This window comes from Drosophila erecta, unplaced genomic scaffold (genome assembly GCF_003286155.1).
Source record: "Drosophila erecta strain 14021-0224.00,06,07 unplaced genomic scaffold, DereRS2 tig00000021-arrow-pilon, whole genome shotgun sequence".
NCBI classification, from domain to species: Eukaryota; Metazoa; Arthropoda; class Insecta; order Diptera; family Drosophilidae; genus Drosophila; species Drosophila erecta.
In genome coordinates, this window is record NW_020825198.1 from 17770797 (window position 1) to 17783585 (window position 12789).

Here is a 12789-nt window from a genome sequence, read left to right on the forward strand (position 1 = left end):
ATATAGTTGTTAATACAAAATACTACACTTTCATTCGGTAATGCAGAACTATGTATGTCTTTCTACCACCTACGATCTAGTTTTTAACTAATCATGCCTTGCTGAAATATTGGCAATGTTAAGCAAGGTCTGCCACCTGTTTCGCAAAACAGGCAATCCCTTCCCAGAGATCCGCAAACAACCCTGCTAATGTAAACAAAACAGGAAGTTCCGCCAGCTAGATCTTCCCAAGCGATTTCAAGAGATGAATTCAAATCCTAATCCTTATCTATTCCGTTTGGAAGCCACTCTCAAGGGTTTCCTTTCTTCATTCGCCGGAGGCGTTCCTCAAGACGGTCATTGTCTCCGGACGAATAAAAAAAGCAATTCCAATTACAAGCGAGGCAAAAGCAACAAACGAAATTTTTCGCAACTGGCAGCTGGCGAAAAATAAAAAAATAATGTACGGGTATCTACAAAAGAATCGGTGCCCATGACTCATGTGACTGTGACCCAATGAGCAATATAAGCGCCCAGCACCCACAAGATACAGATACACGTCTTTGGCAACCCAAGACATGCGAAACGATTACAAAGAAAAATAATTTGCGCAAATGGAAATGAAAGAGAATCGAGAACGATCAGTCATCGCAGGGAAATATTGCCCTCAACTCCGCCAGCTATAGACATAAACTCGACTAATCTAATCAAATCAAATCAATGCTGGCAGAAACGCCCTCGTTTACGGTTACGGACCCTTAAGGTACACCAAACAGATCCCTGCACTGAGAAAAATAAAAAATTTTTCTGGTTTACTTATTGAGCCTGATATATCATAGCTCTCGTAAAAGAAATTATTTTTTTTATTATATTTTTTAGAGGAAGTATTGCCAAAAATAACAATTTCAGCAATTTATTCAAGAAAATATATACATACTTTCTAGATTCAGTAATTGATCTTTAATAAATATAATATAAATATAAATATATAGAATTATAGTTTATTATTGCTTATAATCAATGATTTCTAAAATGTTCTCATCATGACAACTTATTTTTCCGAGTGTTCCTCACTGATCCTGCGCATATTGTGCAATCGATAGTCTAAGCCAATTCTTTCTACACCCAAGCACTTCCTGGCTTACACCAACTGGCCTGATCGATCGATCTGGCGATAAAGAAAATCATAAAACGAGAGAAAGAATGAAAGGTAAATGGCAGGAACAAACAATTGAGCTAGGACTGTAACAAAATCCTAGCCAAGATATCGCAGCAGCACCAATCTGTTTACCTGAGGAATCAGGATGAGGACGATCTGTAGGGAAAGTGAGGAGACTGAGGAAAGAACCGAAAGACGATGTTTGCACGGTCAACTTTCAACACAATTTGTAGGCTACCTGCAGTTTGCTCAGACGGAGGCTTGGGTGTGGGTTTTCCTGAGAACGGAGCACTTGGAAAGGGAGAGATCCATCTCAAACGGACCAGTACCAACCAGCCAACCCATCTCATACCATCCCATACCATACCATCCCATCCCATCCGATCCCATCCAGACCAAACAAGCTGCTTGGCTAACTGGCTGACTGATACGCATCGCTTGGGATGTGTTTGGTTAATCAGCACCTGTCGAGTCAACGGGCGTCGACAGGTACAACTACACTATATACAGTTGCGATCGAAATAATAGCGCTGCAAATCAAGGGTTTAGTCCCATCTGGAGCGATTTTATTTGTCAGTTTGAGTGGTTATTTTTAAGATAATAATATAGCATGGTCGACGATCCCAGCCGTTAGCTTGCAGCTCACCCTTGAGTGCCTCGAAATTAATTGTGCTTGAAATAAACCTAATTTTTGCGATTATGCTTTCAACTTTTATTTAAGTCGCATTATGAACGCAAATATCTTTAGTTAGTCCCATTTATTTAACACGATACCAAACTGATGTTCTTTATATCTATATAAAGTATAATAGATATAACTGAATTAACTGATCTAAACCGTTCAAGAACAGTTGAGTAACTTTTTTATGATATTTATTTCTTAAAATCTTAAAAAGACATTTCGGAGAATTTAAAACTCTGATTTACTTGTGGAATAAGCTTCCGATTGATTATAAAACACTTGTAGCACTTATTTTTCCGAGCCCAGCTGTTTGTGTGTTCTGTATAATCCGGTAGCGATCTGTTTTGCTTGGCCCAGTGTTTTGGGAAAGTTTGAAAGTGCGGTTACAACATATGGGCAGCCAGATCATGCGAAAACATATATCAGATTTGGACTCGTACTCATACTTGTGTATTCGGGCCCCTTCGAACTTTAAGTCGGCTCCATCTGCAGCTCAGCCACTGCCACCTCATAATGAGTAAGCCCCCGAGTTCGAGATCTCCCCGACAAATCTCGATTGCCCGGCCAGCCGGTCCGGTCTTGAAGAAAAATACCAGCGGTCCGAGTTCGAATCCCAACTCAAATCCAATCCCACCAACTGCTGCGGCTGCTCTCATAAATCAAGAAAAATCAGTCAATTTTTTTGTGGGCTCGCGTGTGCGAGTGTGCGCCTATATCAAACTGACATTGGCTGAATTAACAATTGATTTCAATAATTTTTTATGATTATTCTCCGCTTTTTTTCGCCTCGTTTTCGGTTTTTGTGGCCGTCTGCAAGGCAAGCAAAGAAAAGCCGATGATCAGCCACTTGCACTCAAGTCCGTCGATTCAGCATATCGGTTCTCTCTCGTATCTCTCACATATCTCATTTGCTGAATTCGGAAAACCACTCAATTGCGCTGAGAACTCAACGCTCAGCTGGGTTTTCGTGGAGTAAAACTCGTCTAACCGGTGTGACGAGTGTCAATGTCTCATTGGAATTGGAATTGTTTGCTCGGCTTTGACGCTCAGCGGAGCCGACAGGCGGGAAACGGCGGGGAGGCCCATGGTGCGCACAGTGGGCCCAAGTCGGCAAGGTGCCAGCTGTGGGTGTGAACCTGCTGGGACGGGGAGTTTTTGTCCGAAGATCAAGGTTGTTTTGGCGTGACAAATATTTGAGGTGTGGACTAATTTGATTTGTATTTAAAGCCATGACACCGGAAATCGAATAAGATAACTGCAGAGGTCCTTACACAGATCCTTTATCCGTAACAAATTGCCGATTGAATGCATATAAAATTTTAACTGTTCACCCTTTACGATTTCTATTTTTGCCATTAGGAAATTTAAAGAATGTAGCATTTTGTTACAAGAAATATTTCTTTAAAAAAACTTAAATTAATATGAGATTAAATAGTATTTTCTTTTGTAAAATAATGCTAGTTGTTGTTATTATTTATTTATTATATTATTTGTATTTGGTTCTTGTTACTGAATTCCAATACACAAGTCATGTGATTTGTAGTTAAACTTTATTCATTAGTAAAATCACCTTCCTATACCTTAAGGAATATGTTATAGGTTCTTACACTCTTTAAAATCCCATTTTTTGCTGATAAGGGTTTTTATGTTTTCTTTGTGGATTACAGTGCCGCACTTGTTACATATTTCCTATTATTTAATAGTTGTCCCATCCACCTACTTCCCTAGGGAACTCTTTTTATCAGAGCGGGAGATCGCTAAGCAGATCTAGCATATCGATTTACTTCATTCTTCCGCCGGCATCCTTGACCCTAAAGTACTGCAGATTTGGAATATCCTTGGTCTTAAAATTACACATGTTTCTGTAGACCAACTTCACCTGCCCATCTCCCGCGATCTCACTTCCTCACATCTTCCATCTGCTTTGCTTTGTTGCAAAACCCCATGCAAATTCTACCTGCCCGCCAAGTGCAATTCGATGCTATTCGGCCCACTGTGCACTGTGGGCCATTACGTGCAATGCGTTTGCGTTCGGATTGCATAGTTTTGTTTACTCGATCGCATCTCGCTCTAGTTCCTCGGTTCTGTGTGCGTGCTCAATGAGTGCTCACTTACTCATTTACTCACGTACTCGTACTCCAACTCAGCCAGGTACTCAGAGAGTGAGAGATTCAGAGAGTCACATACATCCGGTTGAGTGATTTTCAGCGGCACTTGCTGCTGGCTGAAAGCCGAAGAGAGCGATCAGTTTGTAAGTTGACTTCGAGCCGAGCGGACGCGCGTTTGTCGTTCAGCGGATGAAATAGAAAAAAAGAAGAAGTTTCGCCTCGAGAAAAATTGGAACACAATTTATCAATCGCGCTATCGTCGCACCCCCCACTTGGATTACGGTCAACGCGAAACTACAACAAAGAAATAAAATTAAGATATAGAAATCGAAAAACGAATGCAACCAAAACCAAAAGATATAAAAGAAAATAGTATAGCCAGCGCGAAGAAACAAGAAAATCTTTTCAGATCAAGCATTAAATCGGTTGATGTGGTGTTCTTGTGAAAAGTGCCGATTGTGCAAAGCTGCGCTATAAAACCAAACAAAACACAAAATAATTCAAAAAATCCCAAATAAACACACACACAAAATGGGCGAAAAATAGAACGAGCAGTGAAAGACCAAAAGAAGCCCCCATAACCTTCCCGAATAACCAAAATCGAAGCCCCATTCGAAGTTTAGGCACCTCCAAAAATGCTGGCCACCACCCACATGCTGTACGTGCTGATCGCCACCTGGGTAATACCCATTTTCGGAGCAGCCCTCAGCAAGACGGTGTTGTACCAGGCTCCCGATGAGTGCCGCTGGTCCGGCGGCGGGGAGCACGACATCACCCTGGTCTGTCACCTGAGGACCATCAACTCGGAGCTGGAGAACACCAACTTCAGTGTGATCCAGCCGCAGAACACGGTGCGCCTGCGCCTGGAGTGCAACGATGCCCTGTTCTTCCAGAGCAGTCTGAGCCCGGACAGCTTCAGATCGCTGGTGGAGCTCAGGGATCTGACCATTGAGTACTGCAAGCTGGGCAATCTCACGGATGGATCTTTCCGCGGTCTGCAGGAGCTGCGAAACCTCACCATTCGCACGCACAATGGCGACTGGTCCACCATGTCGCTGGAGATGGCCTCCAATAGCTTCGTGGAGTTCCGCCAGCTGGAGCGCTTGGATCTGAGTCTCAACAACATCTGGCTGATACCCGATGGCATGGTGTGCCCCTTGAAATCGCTGCAGCACCTGAATGCCTCGTACAACAAGATCCAGGACATCAGCAACTTCTACTTCAGTGCATCGCTGAGCTCGCGGAAGGCACGAGTTTGCGGCTCCACGCTGCAAAGTCTGGATCTGAGTGCCAACAAGATGGTCAGCTTGCCCACGGCCATGTTGTCGGCTCTGGGCCGACTGACCCATCTGAATATGGCCAAGAACAGCATGAGTTTCCTGGCCGATCGCGCCTTTGAGGGTCTTCTTTCGCTGAGGGTTGTGGATCTCTCGGCGAATCGATTGACCTCTTTGCCGCCAGAACTCTTCGCGGAGACCAAGCAACTGCAAGAAATTTACTTGAGGAACAACTCCATCAATGTATTGGCCCCGGGAATCTTTGGCGAGTTGGCTGAACTCCTAGTTCTCGACTTGGCTAGCAACGAGCTGAATTCCCAGTGGATCAATGCAGCCACTTTTGTGGGTCTCAAGCGTCTCATGATGCTGGATTTATCGGCTAATAAGATCAGCCGCCTGGAGGCCCATATCTTCAGGCCCCTGGCCAGCTTGCAGATCCTGAAACTGGAGGATAACTACATCGACCAGCTGCCGGGCGGAATCTTTGCGGATCTCACCAACCTGCACACACTGATCCTCTCGCGCAATCGCATCTCAGTCATCGAGCAACGCACTCTGCAGGGCTTAAAGAATCTACTGGTGCTCTCCCTGGACTTCAACAGGATCTCCCGAATGGATCAGAGATCCCTGGTGAACTGCAGCCAGCTGCAGGATCTGCACTTGAACGACAACAAGCTGCAGGCTGTGCCCGAAGCTCTGGCCCATGTGCCCCTACTCAAAACCCTCGATGTGGGCGAGAACATGATCAGCCAGATCGAGAATACTAGCATCACCCAGCTGGAGAATTTGTATGGCCTGCGGATGACGGAGAACTCTCTCACCCACATCCGGCGAGGAGTTTTCGATCGCATGAGCTCGCTGCAGATCCTTAACCTGTCGCAGAACAAACTGAAGTCCATCGAGGCGGGTTCTCTGCAGAGGAATGGCCAGCTGCAGGCCATCAGACTGGACGGAAATCAGCTGAAGTCCATTGCTGGTCTCTTCACCGAGCTGCCCAACCTGGTGTGGCTGAATATCTCAGGCAATCGTCTCGAGAAATTCGATTACTCGCACATTCCCATCGGATTGCAGTGGCTGGATGTGCGGGCCAATAGGATCACCCAGTTGGGCAACTATTTCGAGATCGAAAGCGAGCTGAGTCTGAGTAACTTCGATGCCAGCTATAATTTGCTGACGGAGATAACGGCTAGCTCCATACCGAATAGCGTGGAGGTTTTGTATTTGAACGACAACCAGATCTCCAAGATTCAGCCGTACACGTTCTTCAAGAAGCCCAACTTGACGCGGGTGGATTTGGTGAGGAATCGCCTGACCACCTTGGAACCCAATGCTCTCCGCCTGTCGCCCATCGCCGAGGATCGCGACATCCCGGAGTTCTATATTGGCCACAATGCCTACGAGTGTGACTGCAACTTGGACTGGCTGCAAAAGGTGAATCGCGAGTCGCGTACTCAGCCGCAACTCATGGACTTGGACCAGATCCACTGCCGGCTGGCTTATGCTCGAGGATCTTCACACGTCTCCCTGATAGAGGCCAAGTCCGATGACTTCCTGTGCAAATACGCCTCACATTGCTTTGCCCTGTGCCATTGCTGCGATTTCCAGGCGTGTGACTGCAAAATGGAGTGCCCGGATAGGTGTTCCTGCTATCACGACCAGTCCTGGACCTCGAATGTGGTGGACTGCAGCCGGGCTTCCTATGAGCAGACGCTGCCATCCCACATTCCCATGGATTCCACTCAGCTGTATCTGGACGGAAACAATTTCCGCGAGCTGCAGAGTCATGCGTTCATCGGCCGCAAGAGGCTAAAGGTGCTGCACTTGAACCACTCCAGGATCGAGGTGCTCCACAATCGCACCTTCTATGGACTTCTGGAGCTGGAGGTTCTCCAATTGCAAAGTAATCAGTTGAAGGCCTTAAATGGCAACGAATTCCAGGGCTTGGATAACCTCCAAGAACTGTATCTGCAGCACAATGCTATAGCTACGATCGATACCCTCACCTTTACGCACCTGTATCACCTGAAAATCCTGCGGCTGGATCACAATGCCATCACATCATTCGCCGTCTGGAACTTCCTGCCCAGTTATCTGAACGAACTGCGCCTGGCCTCCAATCCCTGGAGCTGCAGCTGTGAATTCATCGATAAGCTCAGGGACTACATGAACCGTCACGAGTATGCCGTGGACAAGCTGAAGATGAAGTGCGATGTGATCAGTGGAAACAGCACCCAGCAGATGGTCATATACCCGGCGTCCGCGGAGGCCACTTCCCTGCCCGTGGTTCAGTGCTCTCAGACCCTGCCCTTGGGCCTGGATAACAGCTTTAACTATGCAGAGCAGGCTGGTGGCGAGAATGCCTCGAATGCCACCTCCACGAAAATGATCCTAAATCAGCCGCCGAAACTGGATTACATACCCATCCTGGTGGCCATTCTGACGGTCTTCATATTCGTAATGATCTGCATTTCGCTGGTGTTCATCTTCCGGCAGGAGATGCGTGTGTGGTGCCACTCGAGATTCGGAATCCGACTCTTTTACAATGCCCAAAAGGATGTGGACAAGAATGAGAGGGAGAAGCTGTTCGACGCCTTCGTTTCGTACTCCTCCAAGGATGAGTTGTTCGTCAACGAGGAGCTGGCTCCCATGCTGGAAATGGGTGAGCATCGCTACAAGCTGTGCCTGCACCAGAGGGACTTTCCTGTGGGTGGCTATCTGCCGGAAACCATAGTGCAGGCGATCGATAGCAGCCGGAGGACCATAATGGTGGTCAGCGAGAACTTCATCAAATCGGAGTGGTGCCGGTTCGAGTTCAAGTCCGCCCATCAGTCGGTGCTAAGAGATCGTCGCCGGCGATTGATAGTTATTGTGCTGGGCGAGGTGCCCCAGAAGGAACTCGATCCCGATCTTCGCTTGTATCTGAAGACGAACACGTATCTGCAGTGGGGCGACAAGCTGTTCTGGCAAAAGCTGCGATTCGCTCTACCGGATGTCTCCTCATCGCAGCGAGCCACTGCCGCCGGTCAGAGTTGCCATGTGCCGATCAACCACGCCGCTTACCACCACCACCACCACGTCCACCAGCAGGCGATGCCACTGCCCCACTCGGTGCACCACCACCAGCAGCAGTTCATGCTGCCGCCGCCACCGCAGCAACCTGGCAGCTTCCGCCGGCAACCGTCGTTGCACCAACAGCAGCAGCAGCAGCAGCAACAGCAGCAGCAGCAGCAGCAACTGCGCGGCAACAACAACACGACGCAGCAGCAGCAGCAACAGCAGGCGGCCTTGCTGATGGGCGGTGGGTCGGTGGGTGGGCCTGCTCCGCAGATGATTCCCCTGGCGGGTGGCATCCAACAGCAGAGCCTCCCATTGCCACCGAACCAGCAACCGACGCCGGCGTCCAGAAATCTGCACATGTGAGTGGGGTTAGCTTTAAGCAGAGGGTTAATGGCAAGGTTGTGTTGGAAGCTGGAGAGGATTAAGAGAATCATGCTGGAAGAATGATACTTTGCTCATCCGTTTTCATTTCCATTTTATTCTAAAGTAAAAGCTTTCAAGTTCCTTACGCGTCAAGATAGAAAAGACTATATGATCAGGCCAAAACGTATCATTAACAAGCCCATTTAAAGTCTAGACCCCGATCTTGTTCAGTTATGTGATCCGGAATATCTGCAGCCAAAAAAAGAAAAAACAAAAAGTACCCTCGCTAAAAACAAGTTTAACTTCCTCGGGTTTCAAAATAAAGAACAAGGGGGAATTGCATTCAATATGCAAATTCGAGCGTTTAGCGATAAAAGCCTAGTTACATGTTGAAATAGCAAAAGTAAAAGAAAAATCGAGTGGGAAAAGAACAGGCAGCACCAGGAACAATAACAACAGCAGGAGAAAAACAGTAAAATAGCTGGCGAGCCATGCAATTGTTGTTTGTTGGCCCTGTTCTGTTTTCTTACGGCCAGCTATTTTCAGTTTCCTGGCTCGCAGCTAGATTCTGAAAATTGATGTTGCATGCAACACAGCAACAGCAACGAGCAACTGGGAACTACACGGGGAAAACTTGTGGAATTTACCGAGGCCCTAATTAATATATTTAAAAATAAACTAAACTTGAAGTTAAAAGCAAACAACATCAGAATGATACAGCTCTAATATTATATATTTACGACTATCAATACCTTTTAAAAAAACCCCTAGCGTAACTAGAGAATTTTAATAACTAACTAGAGAGTTCAGATAATAACTTTAATGTTTCATTTTGAGGTTTTTATCAGGGATGATCCTATTTATTTGCTGTGTAGATCAAACACCAACCAGTCAGTCAGTCAGCAACAAAAGGCAGCAGGCCCAAAAGTATTTCTCTTGGCTTTATTTTTTCGTTCCTCCTTATTCTCCTTTATTTTGTAGTTTTCCTGCATTTTTGTTGTTTTCTTCTGTTTTCCTCGTTTTCCCCGTTTGCAACGCTCACTCGTTAGTTCATCTTAACTGCAGCATTTTGCTATAACAAGCTCGACGTGTGTAGAAGATACACCCGTGTATCTGTATCTGCAGCAGCTGTAGTCGAATCCGCATACGAATTGGTATCTGTATCTGTGCATCTGTGGCTGTAAATGTGACTGCGCGGCTTGGGAAAAATAGGCAAAGACAACGCAAAACATCACAGAGCTCATGTCTGGCCAAAAGGAAAATGGTAACAAAAAGCAGACCTTAGACGTTAGACCGTATACGTTAGAGAACCGAAAACCCAGACCGTCTGCAGACAGTTGCTGTGCGGGTTAAAATTGGTTTTGGTTTTTGTTGCCACTTCTTTGTTTTGCCCCTTTTTGAGCCACAATTACATGTGCTAATCAATGGCAGAAAAATAGATAGCAAGATGTTGGCAAGGGAAGAAGTGTGTGAGCAGGGAAACAATTGTAGGGGATTTAGCCCCGATAAAATGGACTTACATCCAACAATTAATGCCAGTTAATTGTATCCCAGCATTGGAAGATAAAGACATGAGAGAGAATTCCCCTATAATAGGAGTCACTTCTGCAGATCACGCTATGCCCAGATTTGATTAGAAAACAAAGCTTTCTTTTTTTGCTACCCAGCTAGTCAGCGATTAAGTAGAAGAAAAGAGAATTTCCCATAGTGAAACATCCAATTGTGACCTTGCTGCAACGAAAAAAAGATACAAGTTTCCCTGGGCAGATGTAGAAAACCCAAGGAAAAGCGTAGGAGAGAGATCGGCACGTGTGTGTGCCGAGCTTCTGGCCCCAAAGCTGTGTTTTGGCCAAAATCCGACAAGGCCAGAAAAGGAGGAACATGAGAACACAGCCGTACAGATTAGTTTGGTCTTGGCGATTAACATCTACCAGGTTGTGTGCCACGCCCTCTCTGTTTCCACCCATATCTCAGAAATATCTCGAAAATCTCCAGCTCCACTGACTTGCCAATTTAAAAATGCATTCCAAAAGCGAGAAACCAGAAAACTAGTTAACAAATCAAACACACTCTCTTTAGAAGGATTCACTTGGTTTAGACTGTAAAGAGTTAAATGTAAATAAGTTAAGTGTTAATTGTACGTGTAATTGTTTAATCATTGTGATATTTTGTTTTAGCAATAAGTCCTAACTTATAAAGATGCGTACCATTTTCCTACCAACCTACGTTTAGTCGTAATCTTATCCTCATTAGTTAGGCTAGCTGTTAAGTTAATCAATTGAATCCAAAACCCAAATCCCCGCCTACGAGATACAGCCATATTAACTCTATGAAAATGATCAAATTATTGTACATAAAAAAGAAACAACTGAAAAAAGGACTGTATGCACTAAAATGAAAGAAACACGAATTATGCAACACGAATCAAACAAATTGAGAACATAAATCGACTGATTACATGTGTACTATATATGAATATGCATAAAATTTAATTATGATTTACTCGCCGTTTGCTGTAAATATTATAACTACCCGCACACCTATGAATATGTATTGTATTTTGTAACTTTATGTTTTCTAGTTTATAACGAAAAAGCAGAGAGGAAAAACGAATCACAAAAATATATAAATGGCAAAAAATGTATAATCAAAAAACGGTCTCGATTTTTATTTCACTCCAACCCACAGCTGCGATTGTATTGTTTTGTTGCTATTTTTAGTCAGCCGCTGATAAGCCATAAACTATTTCGCCTTGACATTTGATATGGATTCTAGATACGGACTCCACGGTGGATGCGAATTCCAATGCCACCAGTCACTTTTTCCACAACCCAATGGAGTTTTGCTGTGGCTCTGGTTTTGTTTATGTCAGAGCGGTGTTCTATTACAACCGAAAAAAATTTGCAAGATAAACACTAAGAGAACTTGACCATTCCATGACAGATGAAAGAAAAGCGACGGTGAAAAGGGGGTCGATTTATGGTAAGATTGAGGTTGGCCTTAAAAGTTTCCCGACACACGAATTTGGTCGACTTCCATAAGCAACACGCCTAATCAACCATTATGCTGTTCCTAACGACATACGTCCATTTTTGAATTCCAGATGTTTTTTCACAATCTTTACTGAAGCAAGTCATTTTTTATTACGCATTAAACTGAGAAATTGCGTATATTGTGACTTAACACTAATTATTTGACTCATTTAACCATTCTGGTTTCCAATTCTGATTATGAATAGTTATCAGCTCCTAGAATTGCCAGAACTCATCACACCCACCTCGCCACACGCATCCACACAGTCATCGATCCCCACATCCCACGATTGCTCCATTTGAATTAATTTTAAGCAGAAAGCCCCTCCGCCTTGGTGTTTATGCCCGCCGAAGATATCGTCGCATCTTCCCATGCATATTTTAAAGTTATCTATATGGCGGCAGTATCTCATCGACGGAATTATTGGCTATCATGTGTTTATGCTGCCTTTATTTGAGTCAATGAGCCCACAGCGAAATGTGTTGCGATTCCGCTGGCTGCCTGGCTGACTGGCTGGCTGGCTGTAAACGAGTTCCCTCCCAGTTTCCATCTTCCAGCTCCAGATGAATGAATAATTTTTATGATCAATTAAATGCGCAATAAAATTGATGGCCCCCACCGCTGAAACATAAATTCACATTGCTTAAATTAGCGAATTTTACAATCAATCATTAGCGGGCCAGTGGCTCGACAAACGCTCTTTGATGTGCAACTTTGGAACGGGTCAAAACTGTATCTGGTGGTAGACTGTAGTATCTTGTATCGGCTGGATACACATGTATCTGCGGCCTAACCCAGCGCGGGGGGAAGTTTAAGACCGGGCTAAACCCTTTTCAATATTTTCATTTCCCTCATCGCTCAATTCGGTGCGGTTCGAGGCGCAACCGAAAACGAAAACCTAGAAAACTTTGCAAAAAAACACGTCAAATATTAAAAACTTTTCTTTGCTTTTACTTTCTCCGAACCCGCTGGCATATATATGTATATGTATCTGTACCATGCACACACCACCCATCCACATATCTCCCCTTTTTCCTTTATTTTATCAATTTTGCCTGTGGGATTTGTTACAAAGTAGCGGATGAGTTGAAGTGGGAAAGGGGAAAGGGGCAGACACCGCCAATCCAAGAG

General features: G+C 44.9%; 1 protein-coding gene across 1 annotated transcript; it reads left to right on the top strand.

Annotated features, from left to right (window-relative positions):
- Positions 1-4023: 4023 nt before the first annotated feature.
- Positions 4024-10931, top strand: LOC6544604 (toll-like receptor Tollo). Its single transcript, XM_001973030.3, has one exon. It carries the CDS (start codon positions 4564-4566, stop codon positions 8623-8625), a length of 4062 nt encoding a protein of 1353 aa, XP_001973066.1. The 5' UTR covers positions 4024-4563; the 3' UTR covers positions 8626-10931.
- The last annotated feature ends 1858 nt before the right edge of the window (positions 10932-12789 follow it).

Bases quoted from the DNA above. Each gene is read 5' to 3' on its own strand.
- LOC6544604 (XM_001973030.3), top strand. From the start codon at position 4,564: ATGCTGGCCACCACCCACATGCTGTACGTGCTGATCGCCACCTGGGTA.